This window comes from Carettochelys insculpta, chromosome 16 (genome assembly GCF_033958435.1).
Source record: "Carettochelys insculpta isolate YL-2023 chromosome 16, ASM3395843v1, whole genome shotgun sequence".
Lineage (NCBI taxonomy): Eukaryota > Metazoa > Chordata > Testudines > Carettochelyidae > Carettochelys > Carettochelys insculpta.
This window is the reverse complement of record NC_134152.1, coordinates 21,410,610-21,434,283: the sequence shown is the minus strand read 5'-3', so window position 1 is coordinate 21,434,283 and position 23,674 is coordinate 21,410,610. Positions and strand designations below refer to the sequence as shown.

The 23,674-nt window shown below is 44.9% G+C and overlaps 1 protein-coding gene across 2 annotated transcripts in view; it reads left to right on the top strand.

Annotated features, from left to right (window-relative positions):
• Positions 1-2,484: 2,484 nt before the first annotated feature.
• Positions 2,485-23,674, top strand: part of TMC7 (transmembrane channel like 7) — a 29,861-nt gene continuing 8,671 nt past the window's right edge. For both annotated transcript variants that reach the window (XM_075010740.1, XM_075010741.1), the window contains exons 1-8: positions 2,485-2,593; positions 6,348-6,603; positions 12,013-12,161; positions 17,849-18,016; positions 18,174-18,259; positions 18,809-18,954; positions 20,912-21,059; positions 22,894-23,067. In XM_075010740.1, the coding sequence (XP_074866841.1) occupies positions 2,530-2,593; positions 6,348-6,603; positions 12,013-12,161; positions 17,849-18,016; positions 18,174-18,259; positions 18,809-18,954; positions 20,912-21,059; positions 22,894-23,067 (1,191 nt within the window). In that variant the 5' untranslated portion in view covers positions 2,485-2,529. The remainder of the gene's footprint in view (positions 2,594-6,347; positions 6,604-12,012; positions 12,162-17,848; positions 18,017-18,173; positions 18,260-18,808; positions 18,955-20,911; positions 21,060-22,893; positions 23,068-23,674) is intronic.

The window sequence follows — 23,674 nt, the reverse complement described above, 5'->3', positions numbered from 1 at the left end:
ACATCTTTCTTGAACTGCGGTGCCCAGAACTGGACACAATACTCCAGCTGAGGCCTAACCAGTGCAGAGTAGAGCAGGAGAATGACTTCTCTTGTCTTGTTCACAACACACCTGTTAAGGCATCTCAGAATCATGTTTGCTTTTTTTGCAACAGCATCACACTGTTGATTCATTTTTAGCTTGTGGTCCACTATAACCCCTAGCTCCCTATCTGTAGTCATTCCTAGACAATCTCCCTCCATTCTGTGTGTGTGAAACTGATTGTTCCTTCCCAAGTGGAGCACTTTGCATTTGTCTTTATTAAACTTCATCCTGTTTACTTCAGACCACTTCTCCAGTTTATCCAGATCATTTTGAATTATGACCCTATCCTCCAAAGCAGTTGCAACCCCTCCCAGCTTGGTATAATCTGCAAATTTAATAAGCGTACTTTCTATGCCAATATCTAAATCGTTGATGAAGATATTGAACAGAACCAGTCCTAACACAGACCCCTGTGGAACCCCACTTGTTATACTTTTCCAGCAGGATTGAGAATCATTAAGAACTACTCTCTGAGTACAGTTATCCAGCCAGTTATGCACCCACCTTATAGTAACCTCATCTAAATTGCATTTGCCTAGTTTTTTTTAATAAGAATATCATGTGAGACCATATCAAATGTTTTACTAAAGTCTAGGTATACCACATCTACCGCTTCTCCCCTATCCACAAGGCTTGTTATCCTATCAAAGAAAGCTACCGGATTAGTTTGACATGATTTGTTCTTTACAAATCCACGCTGGCTGTTCCTTACCACCTTCCAAGTGCTTGCAGATGATTTCTTTAATTACTGGCTCCATTACCTTTCCTGGCACAGAAGTTAAGCTGACTGGCCTGTAGTTTCCTGGGTTATTCTTATTCCATTTTTTTATTTTAACTTCTAACCCTACCCCTATTCCTTAAGATTTAAGGGTGACAGTTCTGAAACAAAAAATTTTCAAAAATCAAATGGAGGGAGAAATCTCTGAGCTGCAATTTATTTGCAAATTTGACTCCATTAACCATGAATTAAACAGAGACTGGGAGTGGCTCACAGCTTACAAGGGCAGTTTCTCTGCTCTGGGTGCTAATATCTCTCCATTAGACCCTGACAGAGGCTCACATCCCCCTGTCTGATCTGACTTGTTTTTCCCTCTTTGATTAAGTGCTGTTGATACTGGGCCATTTCCACCTTGCTGAATAGACATTGTCAGCTCTGGCCCTCCCTCTTACCGGGACCCCACTCTTTAAATACCCCTCTGAAACCACCACCCCCACTCGTGCATCTGATGAAGCGGGTCTTTGCCCATGAAAGCTTATGCTCCAAAATACCTGTTAGTCTATAAGGTGCCACAAGACTTCTTGTTGTTCTCAAAGTTACAGACTGACATGGCTGCCTCTTTGATACATGCATGTTGTAGTGGCAGGATACACTTTAGTAGAGAAGCACACACTGCCAGGGGCAGGATACACCTAGCAGACAGATATACAGACACACACACTGTATAAAAACAAAAAGCAGTCAAGTAGCACTTTAAAGACTAGCAAAATAGTTTATAGCTAGTCTTTAAAGTGCTACTTGACTGCTTTTTGTTTTGATAGCGTATAGACTAGCACTGCTCCCTCTCTGTTACACTCTCTATATGGGCAGGATACCCCTAGTAGACAGATACGCAGACAGACAGACACACACTATATGGGCAGGATACACCAAGCAGGCAGACAGCTGGACAGACACACGCTATATAGGCAAGATACAGCTAGCGGACAGACAGACAGACAGACACACACACACACACACTATATGGGCAGGATACACCTAGCAAGCAGATGGACGGACACTATATGGGCAGGATACACGTAACAGACGGACAAACAAATACACAAACACCCCATATGGGCGGGACACATGTAGAAGACAGACGGACACACACTACATGGGCACGATACACGTAACAGACGGATGGACTATATAGGAAGGATACAGGTAGCGGACAGACAGACGGACACCCACACACTATATGGCAGGATACATGTAGCAGAAGGACGGACACACAGTATATAGGCAGGATCCAGCTAGCGGACAGACAGACGGACACACACACTACATGGGCAGGATACACGTAGCAGAACGACAGACACACAGTATATAGGGAGGATACAGCTAGCGGACAGACAGACGGACACACACACTGCATGGGCAGTGTACACGTAGCAGAACGACAGACACACAGTATATAGGGAGGATACAGCTAGCGGACAGACAGACAGACGGACACACACTGTAGAGACGGGACCCAGAGGGAGAGACGCGTCTGGGCCTGGCGTTATTTCCACCTCCGGGCCGCCCAGGTGCCTGCCCCGCGGGGCGCAGCGGAGAGGAAGGTCCCGGGCCCGGCGCACGGAGGGCGCAATGCGCGGCTGCGCGCGCCTGCCCGGCTCTGTGACGCCCGGAAGCTGGAACCCCCGTCCGGGCCGCGGCTGCTGTCTCCGGCGAGCGGGGCCGGCATGGGCGAGCAGCGAGGGCCAGCGACCGAGTGGCCGCCCAGTGGCGGCCGCAGCGAGGATGACGGTAAACTGGAGCGCGGCCGGGGCGCGCGGCGCCAGGTGCTCCCGGCTGCAGCGGGGTCAGCCGGGCGAGCGGGCCCGATCCCCGGCCCGGGCTGCAGAGCGCGCGAAGCCCGTGTCTGGGGCGGGCGGGAGGCAGCGTGGACCCTGCGCTCCCGGGCCGGCGGTTGCTCGCAGCTTTCATGCTGCGGAGGAGCGCCCCGGCTTTCTCCAGGCTGCGGCTCGGTGCCCCCCACCCCGCCGCCCCTATCCCCTCTTGCAACAAGCTCCCGCCGCTTTAGCTGGTGAGCGCCGCCGAGCTGACCGCCGCTGGGCCACGTGAGCGTGAAACAACCCCCCTCCCCGCTGGTCTTAGGCGGGCGCTGGGCGCTGCGTTTAGACAGATTGAAAACAGGAAGACTCAGACGGGCGAGGAGGGGGAGGGTTATTTTGGGCAACAGTGGGGCGCCTCCCACCGGTACCCCCGGGGGACGTGGGCAGCGAGTGCTGCAGAGGGTGAGTTTGGGCAGCGCCTAGCACAGAGGGCCAGGAGGGGACGTCTGACGTTTCGTGGTGCTGCCCTGCAGCCGCTATGATTCAGCACAGAGCTGTTTATACCTGCGTGAAGGGCTGCAAGCAGCCAGGGAGAGCCAGGCCCCGGTTTATCTCTGAGACTCCGGTGTGACTGTCTGCTACGGAGGACACTTGCAGGGGCTCCGAGTACAAGAGCTGTTCAGGGGCTGTGCCTTTCTGTTTCCAGTGAAAGCTGCAGATGTCAGCCTAAGAACAGAATTTCCCCTGAAGGAAGAGGGGACCCTCCTGTCTGTGACAGTTCAGCGATTACATCCCTATTTCCTCTCTGTTTTACCAGTGGCATCCACTTACAGGCTTCTGACAGGCTGCTGTTACCTCTCTGCATCTCTCTTCCCCTTTTGTCAGGTTTCCCCCCCCAGGTTGCATGTCCCTGCCTGGACAGTGTGGTATCCCAAGGAAGCCAGACTGCCTTAACCAGCCATCATCTGCACTTTACTTCTCCAGTGACTATGAACAGATTAATAACCAGAGGCTGAAAATTACTCATTCTAAGCAAGCTCAGTTATTCTTAAGGTGAAAGCAGTACATAGAAAACATGAAAACAATAGATGAACCTTCATGCATGCTAAAAAGCTTACCAGAAATCACCCTTTCCCTCTTCCCCAGATATTGTTTCTCCCCAGGATTACAAATTCTTAGCTGTCTCAGACTGGGCTGATCAGTCAGTTTTGTATACAGCTCAAGTCATTAACCTCCAGGAGCAGGTAATCAGTAGACAATTACCCTCTCCTCAGGGCTTGGGTTCAGAGGGCTGGGTTACTAGAGGTGGGGAATTTGCGTTAATTCATCCTTTGATATCCCCAGGAAATCCATAACACATTATCTCAAAAATCTCACTCTTGTACAGTTTTAATGATGGTCCTTTGAACTTTCAGGCTTTACAGCTCACTTCTCCCAGGGATGTGACGTACAATTCTGACCCACAACAATACATAAACTCTGCAATTAATGCACTAGGGTTTTTAAGAATGTTGAAGGAAGTTGTCATATATGGCACACTGCCTACCTAATGGAGAGCTACCATGTTGCAGTCAAGTACAATAGGATAGCCTAATCTGTTGATGGATTAGAATCCCTAATTTAACATTTGATGGTTTGGCAGGCTCTTGTCTCGAGGTCAGAGCCAGAGTTATGAGTTGAGACTCTGAAGGAAGAGACGTGCTCCTTTAGGGAAGGCCTTTTAAATTTGAAGCAGTTTTATGAGCGCAGTTAATAAATTCACAAACACTCCAGTTCAAGCAATGTGGATAGAATTAATACAGAATGGTCCAGAAGTTTGGGATCTAGATCATTTGTATATACAGACAGTCTCTCATGGGAGAACCCAAAGTACTGGGGAAGGTCGAATTAAGGTACGCAGTTCCAGTTACGTTAATGACCTAACTAGAGTCACTGTTCTTTAATTTGGACTTCTGCGCAGTCTCCACTAAGGGAGGTTGACAGGATCCTGTGTGCCCATTGACTTCTTGTCTCCTAACGGGGCAGGAGTTACACAGTCAACGGACACCCTGTAAGTTTGACATAGCGCTTCCGTACTAGGTGCGAAGATCGACTGTGGCGTGTTGATCTTCCCTGTAGTGAACACATACGCTAAGACATCATTCATATCATCAACATCACCAGTGGTCATCACCCCAGCATGTACCCCAGCAGGCGGGCCAGGACAGAGTTTTTATATCGCCTTATGTTAATTCCTACTATGGCTGATGCATATGCAGTAGGGATTGCAGCTCTTTTTCGTCATCTGTGTTTCCTCACGTTACTAATGTTGGGCTTCTCTTTTCCCATAGTTTACTAGGCCTTTTACCGCAAGCTTACTACAGTCTGTATCTCTGTCATTCTTGTGGTCGGTCATCGGCTGGTGTTCCTCATTTAAAATGAGCTATCAGCTGGTGCCTTGTGGTTACCTGTCAGCTATTTAGTCATATTTATTTACTGGAGCATTCTGTTTGTGATATTTTATGGTCTGAGGAAACTTGTGGTTCACTGCTAATGCCATGGCTTTTGGGGTCTGATGCCTCAATTAGTTTTGTTAAGCAGTTGGCTTACAGACAATGAGGTTTGTAGGCTCATTGTGTTACCCTCTTATGCTTATGCCTTGCCTAGCCTATGTCTGTAGGCTATATATATCTGTAGGCTACAGCAGTGCTCAGCAACCTTTATCACCTCATGGCACGCTTCAGCTGTCCCTTCTAATTTCACGGCACACCCAATATATATAACCCAATCTCCACCTTCCCCCCCGCAGCCAGGCACCCCCTCCCGCTCTAGCTCAGTGCCTTGTCCCCCGCATCCCTGAGACAGACACCCCCAGTCTCCCACTCAGAGTTGATGCTGGCAACTCACTGGAGCCACTGCTACCACCACGCATTTCTCCCACCAAAGGTTGGGGCACGAGCATGAAGTGGTGGATGGCACTCCCGGTGCGTGGCTCAGAGGAGGAGGGTCGTTTAGTGGCTCAAAGAGCTGCATGCAGCTTGAGAGCTGCGGGTTGGCCATCCCCGATTTGTTGAATTAATTTTAAATATTTTTTTCTCAAAATTTGACAGCACACTAAGTGTCATTTTGTGGCACATAAGTGTGCCATGGCACATTGGTTGTGGAGCACTGGACTACAGTACAGTAGGATCTGATGTGGCTAATGTGGTTTGGTTCCGAAGTGTAGATGGAATTGTGCTTCTGAATCATGCTATAGAGTTGGACTTTGCAGGGCTGTAATCAGAGAGGTAACCGTGTTCATTTATATCTTTGAGAACAGCAAGAAGTCCTGTGGCACCTTATAGACTAACAGATATTTTGGAGCCTAAGCTTTCGTGGGCAAAGACCCACTTCATCAGATGCATGAGTCATTGCATAAGCTTTCGCAGGGTCTTTGCCCATGAAAGCTTATGCTCCAAAATATCTGTTTAGTCTATAAGGTGCCACAGGACTTCTTGTTGTTCTCAGGGCTGTAATGTAATTTGTAGCATCCTTTCAAACTCCTGGCGCCGGCTGTACTTGCTCAACTAGAGCATCCATTTAATGCCTCCACACCCTGATGGCAGCAAAAGGATTTTTGCAATTTGCAGCAGTGCAACTATGGGTTATTGCATGTTTCATAAATATCCCCTCCCCTGGTATCAACAGTTCTTGTTTAGACTGTACTTTACCTGTAAGTTCATTCACATTCTCTTTTTTCCCTTTAGAAGTCTTCCTTCCTGACACAGAGCAGACGTTGCCATCTGTTATCTTTCTGCAAGAATTGCCGAGTTACCGATCCATGTTGAGGCAGAGAGCTTCTTTTAGAGGAACACTAGATAGACGACAAAACAATCCTGACTTTGCAAGAGCACCTGTTGGCGAGATTAAAAATCTTGTCGAAGGAACAGAAGAGGAAAGTAAGATTGTGGTTCGATCAATCAGAGAATGTGCGTTAAGTATTCAGGAGAAGAGAAAACTAAGGTTGGTCCAGTAGATTTTTTTTTCCCCAATGTTACCTTTCTCTGAATCGGTGTAGTGTATTTGCCATGGAGGGCTGAAATGGTGTAAGCAGAAGGCCAACAGCCTTGTTGGGCCCCTGGGGAAGGTGGATGGGGGCCTGTTTCCACGTTCCTGGAAGGGGTGGGGCTGGGGGAAGCCAGTCTTCAGGACTGCCTTGAGCATTCTATACTGGCCTTCCTGCCGCCCCCCCGCCCAGCGGTCCTGAGAGCTTCCGCAAGCATTTCATATGCCACTCTGGTGGTGGTTTAAAGGGCCCATGGTTCCAGTCATTGCTGCACCTGCAGCAGCCAGGAGCCCTGGGCCCTTTTGAATCACCAGGCTCCAGGGCAGCTGGCCTCTTTGCACCCCTGTTGGAGGGTCCACCTCCAGGATCATTGCATCAGACCAAGTACTGCACGAAAAGGAGCTGTCTAACCTTTCTTGGTCAAAATGTAGCATATTAAAATCCATTCCATCAACTACAAACGTGAAAAGATCACTGAGGGTCTGACTGTGAACTCCTTGCCCGCACTGGTGAGTAGTTATTCACAAAAGAAGCCCCACTGACTTCAGCTTGGCCTGAGATAAGGAATAATTGCAGGGAATTAAAGAAGGGAGTGGATGAATCAAAGAGCAGGTGAACTATTATTACTGCCACGTGAACACAACTTTGACTCCCCCAGCTCCATCTCATTAAGCACAAAGACTGTTCTACATTCTTGTGGCCCTTCCTGGCTGATCTCTGTCCTGCTCATCATCTCTTCCATATGGTTGAGATGTTGACTCCTGCCTCTGTTGGCTAACAGTGTCAATTTCAATTCCCCCTTTGTCACATTGTCCAGTAAGCCCCTTTGTGCTTTCTCATATGCTGTCCCCTGTGCTTATGGAAGGAGCGCTCCATAACCATCTGCAAACCCACCACATTGTCTTCTTCAAACACCTCCATAACCTCGCCTCTGTGATGAAGCCAGCAAAAAACTTGGCAGCAGGTAGGTGATAACATTGCTTATCATGCTGTTTGTAATCATTTGTTTTCTTGTCCTTTCCCTTACCTCCATTGTCTCTTGTCTTTCAGTGCAGTTTCTGAGCTTGTGATGTCAGCAGTTTTTTGTTATACACGTGTACAGCACTGTCGCCAGATGAACAGAGTTTTGCCCCAGTCCCTTCTATTATGCTTCCCTGTTGACACTGGGAGCCAGGGTCAGTTGATAGATGCCTGGTCCCCAAAAAGACCAGCAAAATTTCAGGGAGTAGGAAGGTTCTTGCAGGAATTCTTAGACACAGCCTGTTTTAGATATGACTTAGGTGGCTCACCTGCAGAATGTAATCTTGCAGGGAACAGCCCAGGAAGGAGAAGGGAGCAGATTCAGTCTGTAGGGAGTTTCTGCAGGAGAGCCTGCGACAAGGGGAAAAGGACACATTTGACCAATATTCCCTCTAATTTTTTCCATCCATGTGCGGAATAATTTTTACGTGCACTGATGCATAAATGGTTGTGCACCTCAAGAACACAAGTTGCCAGCTGTGGACACTCTGCTAATCAGCTAGGTGGCATTTTCATGAGTCCTGATGGCTGCCCAAGTGCACAGCTTACAGGGACCCCTGCTTTAGACACCCTTCTCAAGGCACTTAGAACCATAAGCCACTGTATTACACCTCTGCCCTAGCAAGAGTGAGTTTTGCTGCATCTTGGACTGTGTGTCAGCTGCCTACCACCCTAGTGTATCCACTTCACCAACAAACTCCTTGAGACTGGTAAAATTAAGTTTACCATGTAACAGTCAGTGTATCTCTGGTAACTCAGGAACTGAGATGCATCTCTGTGGTGGTCAATCCTTGTTGGAGGGACACATACATTGTTTGCTGTCTCCAAAGAGACTGTGTACACACAAGCCTGTTACACTCTATACATAACATTGAGAGAGTTTCTTCTCAAGCTAAGAATAAGTTTTTTTTAAATGAAGAGCAGAGATTTAAGTGATGCTAATCAGGAAAAACAGAGAGCGGTATGGTTGCAAACAAAACAACTTTTCTAGTGGCTACAAATTCAAGCACGTTATAGCCTTCGCTAAGCAGGTTTACATATGCCTTATGCAGTGCACGTTTATGGTGCAGTAATGTGGCTTACGCTCATTATTCCGTTACTCATTCTTCTGGGGTTTAGCCCACCCCTCTGCCTGCCCCAGTATCAGGACCCTGATTGTGATATCATACTTGATGTGTGGAACTGGCTTTATTTGATGAAATAAAGCAATGTGCCTAAAGAGGAGGGCTGCTGGGGCAGTGGAGATTGTTCTTTGGGGCCTGGTCTGTGAACTCAGCCAGCAGCTTACAAGTGTCTGGCACACTGAGGCTCCAGTGCAGCTGTAGGCACTTCAATGGTATCCATCACATACTGCTACAAATTGCATAACAGCTGACTGGCTGAGTGATGAGTGACAGCTACTGTAGTTATTATGTGCCCCAGAGACACAAACACCCATCTGCCTTAGCGGTGATCACCACACAGCCACACATCCATTTTAAGATGTAAGGCAAAGACAACTTATGTTGTTGCTTCAGAGTATTTTCAGCATGCTGGGGCTTGTAGTCTCTGCAAGATGACATTATGTGCAAGTAGCTGGAGCCACAGTTAGAGATGAGGTCAGCTGTTGTCTGTTCATTTAATGCAAATTAGGTGCAGCTCTTGCTTTCCTGCCAAACTGTCGGTTCAGCTTCCAGTTGAGTAGTGCAGAGAAACCGTACTGACTACACTAGACCTGGGAGTGTGTGTTGGTGTCTTTGGTCACGGTACTACAAATGAGGATGTGAATAATTCAGTGGGACGACTTGTGCACAGAGCTACTCAAGCATGTATATTTGCAAGATCAGAACCTTTGCTACTTTTGTAAAGCATTCTTGTGAGTGTCTTATGTTCCCTGGGCTTCAAGAGAGCAATAGAAGACTTTTTAAATTTTAGTGAGGGCTTTTGTGTCAAGGCTTAACTGTTTTTGTATTTAGAGATCCTTATCGCCAATATTTCTGAATATATAAATGTATATTTAAAAAAACAAAAAAAACAAACAAACCTCAGTCTGTTGAATTTTTCTTGCTGCTCAGAATTCCCATTGCTCCAGCCATTGCTAGGCCTGGTAATGTTTTGCAGTTCTAATAATGATTTCAAAAGATATCCCAAGTCACTGAGTAATATTTAAATGTAATAGCTTGTGTATAACACTTGTTTTTGGTGCTGGGCTGCAGAATGTAACTACATCATCTCAGTTTTCCATGGAACAGTTTTCTGTTGGAAAATGCTGATTGACAAACTTCAGAAGGTTTGGTGGAAATCAGTCTTGTTAAAATTTATGTGGGAAATAATGCAAGTATTTCTTCTGGACTATTACATAATGTAAATACCATCTAAAAGTCTACATGCTAAGTTAAAATATTTTCTCTCTGTGGACATAAATATGTTTGTAATATTTCATTTTGTAGAAATTATAAAAATTTGACTTTTTGTTCTGATTTGGGATGAAACCAAATTTCAAAATCTCCAGAATTTCCCATGGGATGGAAATTCTGAATTTTGACCATCTCTCCATATAACATACAAATAAACAAAACGCTAACAAGTTAATAAATCTGGGAAAATAACATTTCTAAAGAACCTTGGCGTTCACAACCACCTTTTACATCAATCAATTGTATTAAAGCTGCTGTTTCTTGTGCTTTTGGCTGAGATAAAGTGGAATAGGCAGTTTAATATTTGACACGTTGATTAGGGATTATAACTCAGATTTGCAGGAGGATGGATCTGTATTTCATGGATCTTTTCTGTTGCTCACTTCTGTAATCCTCAGGATCATTTGTCCACTGTGTTGAAACAAACAAACCTGCAAATTAACAGAATGCAGTAAGCTTTCCTTGCGTCCCTTTGATATTCCTCTGTGGACCACATCCAGCAGAACCAGACCCAGAATAGTTCCAGATGGGATTAATTGAGGCGGAGCTTTTCATTATCAGAGACTCGCAGGGTCCACGCTTTTGTGGCTGGGAAGCGGGTGCGACTGATGCCTGTGGCAGGAGGAGAGGTGGGGCGGCTGGTGCCTGTGTGCAGGTGTTGCTGGGAGACCCTGTGTCAGGTGATGGGGGCAGCCAGCAAGCTCCCTGCTTGATAAGGTGGGCCAGTCTGGTCCCCACAGTGCGCTGGCAGTGGAGGGATTTCTTTGGAGCTGGGGGTTGGGGTGGGGTTGGGTGGGGAGAGACTAACCAGCCCTGAACTGGCCAGGTGAGACTTACCTGTGATGGCTCCATGGGCATGGGCTGCGGGTGGTGGAAGAAGAGAGCATGCATGGCCAGGTTTTAGTCTGGCTCTGTGCAGCTGCACACTGGCCAAACCCTGCCCTACTTGCGGACCAGCTTCCTGCTCTGATAGTGGCCCACTGCATCTGGAACTTCCAGTCTCTGCTCTAGGATGGCGGGAGGGATGAGCCCGGCTGAGAGATGGTGCCAGAGAAGCCAACCCTCTTGGGGAGGAGCCTGGACCAAACAGGGAAAAGGGGCTTCTCTGAGTGCTGCACAGTGGATCCACCCCCACAGGAGACTGTTAGGAGTCCTAACGGGTGTGCACTCCCCTCCCCCGAATGTTTCCACCAACACTGATCAACGGGGTGCTCTCTGCACCTTTCCTCTCACAGGCATCAGTTGCCCCTGCCTCCCTTCCTGCTGCAGGCACCAGTCACCCCTGCCGCACTCCCCCCCACCCCCGCCGGGGAGAGAGAGCACAGAGGTGTAGCAGAAAGATGGGAAGGGGGAGGGCCTGCAGTCGTGGGGAGGGGGCGGGGTGTGTTCACACTGACCACAGTGGGACGGACGACTCTCCTTTTATAATAGGATGGATCATCAGTTAGGAGCGTTCTCTTGATGCTAATGTGAATGGGAGTTGCATGTGGGTGTGCAGTGTGGAGATAACAGATCCTTAAATGTTTGCTTTTTTAAAACACAAGAGTTTGTATCCAATGGAGTATGTCCCTGGCAGAGCTGGAGGTGCAAAGTGTTTAAAAACACAACTGACCTCCTAAGGTCCCACACTTTACCAAGGAAAGCTGTCCTCCTTTGGTAAATATTTTTGCAGAGCTCTTTTGTTTTGCACATTTTTATAAATTGACTTGATCTTTTTAGTTCTCCCCTTCCATAGGGCATATACCGCTTGGTAAAGAGAATGTTGTCTTTACTGACAGTGGGAAAGAGATCACATGTCCCTTTGCATTGTTAACCCCCTGTACCCACTCACTTGGTCACTAAATCAGGTACAACTGAAAAAATAAAAATATTGGTAATGGAAGACAGCTTCCCTCCCACCAAAACCTACCCCTCTGAGCAGGAATGTATTTTATTTTATATTTTCACCAGGGCCGTGCAGCAGGCGAATGCAAAATATCTCTCCGGATGGGATCAGTGGAAACAGACCAGGAATAAATCATGGAAAAAATTCCTAGATGTTAACAAAGAGCTGTCATCTCACTTGGAACTTTGGAGACATGACATTCGTAGCATCGAAGGTATTATAGTTCCATTTTGTGATTTATCTTGCTGTTAGGAGTGCAGTATTGTTAGTATGTAGGTTAGTGTATGCGTTCTTTTTGCTCAGAAGACAAGTTGGCATGTCTTGAAGACTGAAGTCAACACATGATGGCATATACTACATCAGCAACACTGTCACAGGACCTGACTACATCAACCACACCATCAGGGGCTCATTTACCTGCACGTCTACTCATGTAATATATGCCGTCATGTGCCAGCAACGCCCCACTGCCATGTACATTGGCTAAACTGAACAGTCTCTACGTGAAAGAATAAATGGACACAAATCAGATATCAGGAATGGTAACATACAGAAACCTGTAGGAGAACACTTCAGTTTCCCTGGACACTCAGTAACAGATTTAAAAGTAGCTATTCTGCAAACCCCCTCTGGAACCCCCCTCCTCCCCAACGCATGCATCTGATGAAGTGGGTCTTTGCCCACAAAAACTTGTGCTCCAAAATATCTGTTAGTCTGTAAGGTGTCACAGGATTTCTTGTTGTTTTTGAAGATACAGACTAACTCAGCTACCTCTCTGATACTGTTGTTTAATAGAATCCCAGCTGAAATGGATTAAACATTTTGGATGTTTTTCTACATTTTCAAATGTATTGATTTCAATTACAACACAAAATACAAAGTGTAAAGTGCTCACTTTATATTATTTTATTAAAATATTTGAACTGTAAAAATTAAAATAGAAAAAGTATTCTTCAAGTTGCCTCAGAGGTTCTGTAGTGTAATCTTTCTCATGAAAGGTCAATTTGCTAAGTGTTCTCAAAAATAAAACTGTGTAAAATTTCAGAGCCTCCAGGTTCACTCAGTCCTATTTCTTGTTCAACCAATCACTAAGACAAACAAAACAAAAAAAGCAGCCAAGTAGCACTTTAAAGACTAACAAAATAATTTATTAGGTGGTGAGTTTTTGTGGGACAGACCCACTTCTTCAGACCATAGCCAGACCAGAACGGACTCTCAATATTTAAGGCACAGAGAACCAAAAAAGTAATCAAGGTTGACAACTCAGAAAAAAATTATCAAGGTGAGCAAATCGGAGAGTAGAGGGGCAGAAGGGGTGGGGGGGGGTCAAGAATTAGATTAAGCCAAGGATGCAAAAGAGCCCCTATAATGACCCAGAAAATTCACATCTCAGTTCAAACCATGTGTTAGTGTCAAATTTGAATATAAAAGAGAGTTCAGAAGCCTCTCTTTTGTAGACTGTTGTGAAAATTCCTCTTCATTAAAACACAGATTTTCTTTACAATTATGGGAGATTATTCTGCCTGCTTCTTATTTAAAGTATGGCTATGGTCTGAAGAAGTGGGTCTCTCCCACAGAACCTCACCTAATATATTATTTTGTTAGTCTTTTTAAAGTGCTACTTGACTGCTTTTTTGTTTTGATAGTGTATAGACTAACACGACTCCCTGTCTGTTACTATTACCTGAAAGTGAGAGCCGTCATTTGCTTGGCACTTTTGTAGCTGGCATTGCAAGGTATTTATGTGCTAGGTATGCTAAATGTTCATATGCATGGAGGAAACTTAGAAAGACCAAGGCACAAAACGAGCTCAGTCTAGCTATAGATATAAAGGTTAACAAGAAAACATTCCACAGGCAGAAACTCTCTCGTTCGGCAGGACAATGGAGAGCACCTAGACCAAAGAGTTCCAGCTGCTGGTAGCCTCCTCTGGGGACCCTCGGGGCAGTCCCAGCAGAGGGAGTCAGGTCAGGGACCTCCACATAGTGGGAGCCTGGTTGGGGTTGGGGAGCCCCACTGCAAGAAGTCCAGCGCCAGTTGGGAGACTATCCAGGAGCCACACTGTTGGCGAAGCGGGGGAGAAGCTGGGCTGTGGGGACCCCGCCTGGGGTTGGGAGAGCCCTGCTGCTTTGTGGCAGGGAATCCCCTCAGTCCCAGTAGTCACTGGGTGCGGAGCTCTGGCAGCCCATGGCTGGGAGATGGCATGAGCATAGAGTCCTGGCAGCCCTACAGCTGCAGGACCCCAGCTAGGGCAGAGAAACCCCAGCAGCCTTGTACCTACAGGGACCCCTGATGGGAGTGGAGCCTGGCAGCCCTGCAGGGGAGCCCTATAGAAGTGGGCCCCTGTTCCAGATAGCCAGCCTGACCTGTCGTTGTCAAGCAACACTTGGGACCACTCAGGTCCTGAGGGTGCTAGACAAGGGAGGCACAACCTGTACTAGAAGCAAGAGGATGACCAAGGACAGGAAAGACCATCGTTCAGTGAAGACAGAGAAGCAATAACAGAAAACATAAAAATGGCAGAGGTGCTTAATGACTTCTTTTTTTCAGTTTTCACCAAGAAGCTTAGGGGAGACTAGATGCAGAATAGTGAAAGCTAGTGGAAATGGGGTAGGCTTAGAAGTTAAAATGTGAAAAGAAGAAGTTAAAAATTACATAGAGAAGTTAGATGTTTTCATGTCACCAGGGCCTGATGAAATGCGTCCTGGAATACTAAGGAGCTTATAGAGGAGGTTTCTGAACCATTAGTTATTTTCTGTGGAAAACCATGAAAGTTGAGCCAAGAATCTGAAAGACTGGAAAAGGACAAACATAGTGCCCTCTATAAATAGGAAAGTAAAACCAGCGCAGGAAACTGCAGACAAGTCAGCTTGACTTCTGTGCCAGGAAAAATAATGGAGCAAATATTTAAGGAGTTCATGTGCAAACATCTGGAAGATAATGAGATGATGGGTAACAGCCAACATAAAGTTGAAAGAACAAATCACTTCAAACCAATCTCATAGCTTTCTTCGATAGGATAAGTCAGTAGGCGTGGTATAGCTACAGGTTACTAAAACATTTTGGTACAGTCTCACATGACTTTCTTTTCAATAAACTAGAGAAATGCAACTAAGATGGGGCTACTATAAGGTGGGTTCAGAACTGGATAGATAATCCTTCTCAAAGAGTTGCTATTGATGGTTCACTGTCATGCTGGAAAGACATAACAAGTGGGGTTCTGCAAGGATAAGTTTTGGGACTGGATCTGTTTAATATCTTTATCAACAGTTTAGATAATGGCATAGAGAATTTGCTTACAAAGTTTGTAGGTGATACCAAACTGAGAGGGTTTGCCCGTAAAATATCCGGGCAAACTGGAGAAATGGTCTGAAGTTTAATAAGGACAAATGCAAAGTACTCCACTTAGAAAGGAACAGTCAGTTTCAGGTATACAAAATAGGAAGTGACTGCGAAGGAGTACTGTAGAAAGGGACTAAGGGTCATAGTTGGATCACAAGCTAAATATGAGTCAGAAGTGTAGTGGAGACAGAGTGCGAGTCAGGCAGTTCACAGCTGCGAAAGTGGTGGAAGGAAGAGAGAGGAACAAGGAAGTGCAGGCCCCTGGTGCTTCAGTGGTGCATGAGGGTGGGGAGGCAGCCAGAGGTCTGCAGGCCACAGGTGGAGCCCCAGTGGGCCTCAGGTTGCCTCTTACTAATGTATATAGTGCCTGGTTCTGCCATGAGGGCAGGAGACTGGACTTGATGACCTCTTGAGTGTTCTATGATTCTTTGATAACCCAATTCTATTCTGCAAGTCATGCTTTGATCACCATGCCAGAGGACATCCTTCCATGCAGATGATTCTTGTAAAATAGAAAAAAAAATGCATTAATTAAATTTGTGACTGAACTCCTTGGGTGAGAATTGTACGTCTCCTGCTCCGTATTTTACCCGCATTCTGCAATATATTTCATGTCATAGCAAACTGGATGATGACACAGCAGATGTTGTTTGTTATAAGAACACTTTCACTGCAGATTTGATAAAATGCAAAGAAGGTACCTATGTGAGACTTTGAAAGGTAGCTGCAGCACTTGACCCAGGATTTGAGGATCAGAAGTGCCTTACAGAATCTGAGAGAGGGGCTTTGGAGCATGCCTTCAGAAGCCTTAAACGAGCAACACTCTGATGTGGAAACTACAGAGCCCGAACTACCATAAAGGAAAAAGCAACCATCAACTCGTGGTAATCTGACTCAGATGATAGGAACGAACATGCATGGGTCTTCACTGCTTTGGAGCATTATCCAGTAGAATCCATTAGCATGGATGCACATCCTCTGGAATGGTGTGTGACATTACTGGATTTTTAAATGAAATGTAAAAGCCGTTTCTCCCAGACAGGATGGTGAACAAAGACTTAGACGTCCAATAAACATCTCAGGAATTTGGGACTTGTCTTTGAGATGCAGCCAGTGGTGACCCTGCATGGCCTATGGAAGGAGAAAGGAGTTTTTCCTTTCACATGGCAAGCTATAAGATGGGCCTGGCAGTGACCATCTTTGTTCTTTAGTCCTCATGAACTAAGCCTGTGTGCACTGAGGGCTCATCTCTCAGAAGGCTCTCAGGAAAGCAGCACAAGATGCTACCCATTACCTTGCAGATGGTGGTACTATCAAAACAACACTATCCATCATGCTGTCATCCTGACCCCGTGCTGAACCTGGGTCAGAATGTCTCCATTATCTCTGGTACCAAGCAAGATGTTCTGTTCCACCTTCTTGGAATGTTCATGTATCTGATCTGTGCTGGGTGTTAAGCATGTCTTATTCTGCAGTATCCACAGCCCTTGCCAAATTTCTGTGAGCAGGACTCACAGCTTTGCTTTTTGCTTTAGCTTTGCTCTATGTTAACCCCCTATGCTGTTCAGGCCTTACGCTTTACACCAAGCCTGATTGTCAGGCCCTCTCAGTGCTACATCTGTGTGGATTTGGTGAAATAGGTTTTAACAGCCTCTCACCTGAGTAAAGGGAGTTGCTGGCTCTGGGTGTTAGTAGCAGCTGGGGAACCTGTGGGTTTGCTTGTGTGGCTTCTGGCTGGCCAGTGGGGCTGGGAGAGGTACCTTTGTGGCTGATTTTGTTTGCCTCAGTGAGAAGGAAATCACAGCCTGGACTGTAAGTGTCCCAGTTTAAGCAATTTACCCAGGATTGGTTTTCTCAGCTGTGCCCAGAACCGTCATGTTACATGGTGGTTAAAACATGAACAGCTATGTGAATCTTATTGCACCTGACACATAGATATTTTTCAACACCAGCTACAACTGTGTCATGTGAATGCCTGTTCTTGCTGTCAGGCGATGTTGTAAAAGTGAAGCAGGCAGCATTATCTCCTGCAAATTGTAGCCAAACTTTTGTATGTCTGAGTGACTGGCTGAACAAGGAGGAGGACTGAGTGGACTTACAGGCTGTAAAGTTTCACAATGTTTTTATTTTTGAATGCAGTGGGTTTTTTGTACATGATTCTACCTTTGTAAGTTCAACTTTCATGACAGAAATTGCACAATAGAATTATTAGTGAACTGAAAAACAGTATTTATTTTTGCAGTTGCAAGCATTTATATAAAATAAGTCTAAAGTACATACCGTATACTTTGTATTGTGTTGTATCAATATATTTGAAAATGTGAAAACATTCAAACATGTTTATCAGTTGTATTCTATTATCATTAAAGAATGTGATCAATCATGACTAATTTTTTTAATTGCTTGATAGCCTTAGGAGCAATACTTGCTTCAGTGGCATGCCTCCAGATTTACCCCAGTGCAACTGTGATCAGATTCTGGACCCTTTGCTTTTAATGTTATCTCATATTTGCAGTGATTTTTCATTTTTATTGGTGACATTTTCTTTTCTGTTCCCAGGGAAGTTTGGCACCGGTGTCCAGTCCTATTTCTCCTTCCTGCGTTTCCTGGTCCTGTTAAATTTTGTAATCTTTGTTCTTATGTTCAGTTTTATAACACTTCCTTCCACCATTTCCAACGATGGCATTCTCAACAGCAGCTGTGTTAAAATTCCTCTGAACAGTATAGGTATGTGTCCTTGTGAGTCTACTTTTATTTATGTCAAGCATTGTAAAGGGGAGATAATTTCTGCTTTTACAGGCAAACGCTTATATTTGAACTATACTGGTTTCATGGTAAGGTAGAAAACTTACCCAGTGACTTTGGTTCTTTCTTCCTTTTGCAGAGCTGCAGTGTACAATTTATACAATTAATGGCACTAAAGGATTCGTTTACTTCTATACTTATATAATAGATCTGCTCTCTGGCACCGTGAGTAATTCGATTGAATTATTTTACTTTTCTAAATCCAAAGTTAACACATGTAAAATACAAAGGGGTTTTGTTAAGAGAATAATTTTTCAGACCAGTTTTGAAAATAATGCTACAGCTAAATCAATGGTGATAAAGTTTTAATCTTACTATGAAACAGGAAGTGGCTTTCACACTTATACCTGCTTGCTGGCGGCTCAGGTGACCTGGCTGATCACATGCTGCAGTCTCTCATCCTCATTTCCAGCTGTTATTTTGCAATGAAAGAATCCCTAACAATATTACTTCTACTGTAGTGGCTTACATGGAATTGCCAAAGGGGTTGTGTTTTAAATGGAAGGGGACGTGGGTGGGTCCGAGGTGTAATCTTTAACAAAATGTGGTGCATGCAGTGCAGAAACTTACAAATCATAAACTTGTTGCAGCTTGTTTGGGGCCCTAATTAGCAGTCTGTGTCTCCTTGTATGATGCTCTTGGCAAAATGATGTTTACTAGCTGAGTGGTTGTTAATGTTATGACCAGTGTTATGTGTGTTTCATTCTGTCACAGGGTTTCCTTGAAAGTACAAGTCTGTTTTATGGATATTACAAAATGGATATTGTGAAGTTTGGTGCCATTGAATACAGGTTACCACTTGCATACTTGCTGGCTACGCTCGTGTATCTCTCCTTAAGTCTTATCTGGATAGTGAAAAGGTAACATCTGCTATTTACTGCTTGATATTGTACAAGTCACTTTTCATCACTCTGTGTGTGTGTGTGTGTGTGTGTGTGTTCTGTTCATAAAAATATGAAAAACAGTGAATTATGCTTGGACTTCCACTGATGTGGACATGGTATAGCTTCAGCTATGTCCCTGCTGATTATTCATGTTGTTTTACTCTTCCAAAAATGTATTGATGTAGATCTGGGATGGGAATCTGGGCTCCCATCTCCCCCCGCCCCCCCGCCATTTGATCCACTGCAAGGAGGGCAGTGTGGAGCCCCCAGCCTTGTGGGCTGGAGTCAGCGAATCTGTGGCCAGGTCTGCCCCACAGGCTTTGCCTGGCATGTGGGGGAGGAAGTGGATCCACACTTCACTTCCCCTGTCCCTGCCCTGCCTGGGGGAACGTCAATGCCGAGAAGCACTGCCTGGAGAGACTTTTTCCCTGCCACTCTGATTGGACAGAATTGCAGCCTATCAGCGCAGTGGGGTGGGGGTGGTGCCTGGGGGCAGTGAGGGAATTGCACCTCGAGTGCCCATCACCCAGACCTGAGCTGCATGCCCTCCCGTTAGCTTCTGTACCTCCCTCCTGCACTCCCTCACTCTTAGACTCTCCCACTCCTATTCCAGTCTTTCACCACCACCCCCCTTCAGACCTCCAGCCCACTCCTGCAGACCCTACGCACCAAGCCGGCTTCCTGGCAGCCTCCTCCTACACTGACCCCCTCATTTCTGGCCCCACCTCAGAGCCTAGGAAGGCCTACAAAATTTACTAGCCCTGGTCCTCATAGGCTCTGGGGCTAATGTGTAGTTGGAATGAGGAGCGTCTCCTGTGGTTTTTTCAGGCAGGGACCATATCAATGAGGTGACTTTTTTTTTCCTTCTCAGTTGTGTGACCCTGACTGATGTTTCTGTGGATCAGTGGCCCCCGACCCCAAAAGGGTTCCCTACACCTGATGTAGAATAAGTGGAGTACAAAGTTCATTCTGTTGGCTGCTTTTAAGGATATTATTTTGCCTTTGGTGGCGCTGACGTGAGAATTTTTTGTCTGTTATGCAGGCTTAGGTGAACTAATAAAACCGAATATGGCTAGGCTGAATAAATTAAATTTAGCTTGTAGGTTCATGATCTTACAAGCCGTGGTATGGCGATCATAATAATGTCTTAGTTCCTTATCCATATAGTCTTGAGTTTTTGTTAGGATTTTTATTAATATACTGCACCGAGAACTAAGAATTTTTAATATTCTGAATGAAGTTGAAATAAGTTTTTGTGAAGAGATGGGGTGAGTTGGAGAGGGAAGAAAATTGGCAAAACAGGCGGCCTCCTGGGACCAGAGTCTCTGTGTATTTCTGGAAATATCTGTGATTGCTAAGGGTTGAGAGGAATCTGACATCCATTTTTGAAGTACACAAAACCTGAGTCTTCATGAGTTGCAGTGATTTCAAGTTGATTTTTTTCTTTTTTTGGGCCTTACAGAGAGAATTTGGATGAAAAAAATTGGTAACTGATGTTTGTGCTGATTTAATATGTGTCAGCTCAGAGGGCTAATCTATGCTTACGAGAATATCGACCAAGCCGCAGTCCATCTTCTGGAGTTTGATTACAGATGTGGCAAAATCTACCTCTTTGGGCTTGGCCATTGCCCCTTGTACTCCATGCTATCATGTGGAGTAAGGGATGTTGGCACGAGCCAGAAGAGGCCTGGACTACACTAGGCAAGAAGGTCGATTCTGATATGTTGATTATAGCTTTGCTAATTGTGTAGCTAGAATCGTGTCTCTGAAATTGACTTTCTTGCCCAGTGTAGATTTGCCCATAGAGAGTTTGTTTTCTGCTGTATAGATTTGGAAATGGCCAAAAAAAGGAAAAAATGTAGAAATGGTAATTAGTCAAGTTTTTGGAAAGACTGTTAATGAATGAACAAGAGTCTGGGATGTCTTTTATTAGGTCTGTGGAAGGATTTAAACAAAGCTTGATACATAAGGAAGATCAATTTCAGAGTTACTGCAACAAAATCTTTGCAGGCTGGGACTTCTGTATTACAGACCTGAATGCTTCACAGCTCAAACATAGTAGTTTACAATGTGAACTAAAAGTAAGTAACTTGTTTTTTCCTTTATGTGCTATTTTGCCTTCCTGCAAGAAGCATGCACAAATTATGTGTTTGAGTGGTTCGTGTGTGAGAGAGAAATCCTACATCCTTTTGCATGTTTTTCCAGACTGTCTAGGGGTATGTTGCAACACTGGCAGGATCAGTACTGAGCTTCAGGTTCTTCCCCTATCCAGACCATGCTGCTTTGTCTTGTGGCTCACCCTCCTGTTTCTCCCTATGCTAGTCTCCACTTACCTTAATGGGAAGATTATTGATTGTAAGGTAGCAACATTGTAGGAAGCTGTTTGCTCAGATCAAAGAGCAGTAGCAATTCACCTCACAATTTATCTGCTAGCTGCAACACTGCTGTTTTTAAAAAAAAAAACAGTTTTAAATTGGGTATTTCAGTGACATGTCTGGATGTGAAGAAAATAGGATTCAAATACGTTCTGTACAGCAGAAGAAGTCTTCTACGGACAACTGGAGGCTGAGTAAAATCAGCATTGTTCTGCCCTCTTCCCACACACATTTGCTACTGACGTTTGTGTGGTAAAATGACCTTTGAGAGAAATCTATTGCTTGTTGTCTTCCTCCCCCTTTTTCTTATTCATTTTGAATATTGAGATGGTGTGGGTATGGTATATCATTAAACAATAGTTTTATTTGTTTGTACATTGCAAAATAGAACACCCATGTGTTTCCTCCCTGTCAAAACCAGATGAGTAATGTTACCATAAATAGCATATAGCATGCATCTTTATTCCACGTAGAGAAAAGAAGATGACTGCTGTTCAGGTCACCAAGCAAACCCTCCTTCATCCTAGTGGTGACATCATTCCCAATGAAAGGCTTGATTCTAGTTTTGAATGTACGGGGATGCAATGGCACATGTTTGTACCTGTTACCAGTAGCCCATCTGTCCGGCAGAGCACCCAGTGTGACCAGAGCCAGCCCCTTCCTGGCTTCTCAGATGCTGCATGACCCTGGGGGCTGGATTAACTTCTCCCTTAGAGGTGGCCCTTTCAGATAACTCATGCGTGTGCAGTGGGATGATGTGTGAATGTAATCCTTGTTTGGGGGATGGAAAGTGAACTTTACTAAGGTTATCTGCCTTAAATTCCCTTTGGGTTTTACTATGTTGCATCAAATATAAATGACTGTGCGCTTGTTAGGGTGAGTTATCCTTTATAGTCAAGTGTAAATCCTATTGACATTTCTGGGCTTTAATATTATTTAGTATTAAAAGTTTGTCAACAGTTTTCAGGGAATGAATTAAAACACCAGCTCCTTGCCACAGAGAGCTCACCACTGAACTGTTTGCTGAGATGGTGTAGATGAGTTTCTCATCGAGTCGCTTTTGAGTTTGACCTTGCAGATGGTGTCATGACACATGAAATGTTATTGCAGTGTAAGGCAAAGAACTTCAGTCCCCCATTCTCCATACGCCTTTACTTTTAAAGGTCAAGTATTCTTGTCAGCCTTTGGAAACCCACACACAAATAAATCATATAGGCTTAGCCTTGCTATCACTCGTACATTTTTAATGTTACAGTAAATGTAAAGGGTTTGCAGAGATTTTTGATTCTGAAGACAGGATTGCAGACCTGAACTGGATGAAAAATGCTGGGTTAGGGGATTTGCATTGGGGTATAGACCCACTGAAGTTGATGGAAAAACTATCAGCAAGTTTTGAATCAGACTGCAAATGTGTGCACCTCAAATCCAAGATATACTACCTTGTTTTAATCAGATGTTCCAGGTGCTGATGACATATGGATATATTTCTCTCTGCATCAGAGGACTGTACATGTCAATATGAATTTTCTTTGGTTTGTAGACAGATTTGGAAGAAGAAAGACTACGGCAAAAAAGAGATGCTAGGACAATGAAAGAAAAACTACGCATCTACTGTCTAAGAATACTTGTAAATATTGTTGTTCTTGCACTTCTGTCGGGATGCTTTTACTTCATCTATAGAGCAACTACCTACTCGCAAGAACGTATTTCCAACGTAAGTCTCAGAACATGAGAATAAATCTTGTTAGAGTGATAATGATCAATGTATACTTGGCAAAGTAAGGGGAAGAATTGTAAAGAAATGGTGTGGTTTGGTCTAACACAACAGTGACTTGCACAGTATCTTCCATACAAAGGGGATCCCTGAGCACTCTTCAGCTTACTGATTAGTTAGCAACCAGTGGGGAGCAGAATCAAGAAGTATATGTGGGAGAGATAAGTGACATCTTCAAATGTGACAGTTACTGATGTGGGGAGATGCTGAAAGGTTGTTCCAATGGTAGGTGTGTCACAGAGAGGAAAATTGTCTTGCACCAACAGCGGACTGATTGTTTTGACAAGCTAGAGAAAGACAGCTCAACAAACAGGAAGAGGGTCCACATAGACAAAAGGCCATGAAAGTTTTTAAATATAAGGGGTGAAATCCCAGCCTTATTAGCTTTGCTGTTGTTTTCAGTAGGGTCAAGATTTCACCCAAGGAGTGCAGGATCCTAAAATGATATAGAAGCCTGGGTGCTCATATGAGGCAGGGGATGGGAAAGAGCTGAGACACAGCTGTGCTTGGGGTTTTTTGCGGTAGAAAAGCGAGTGGCACTATTCTG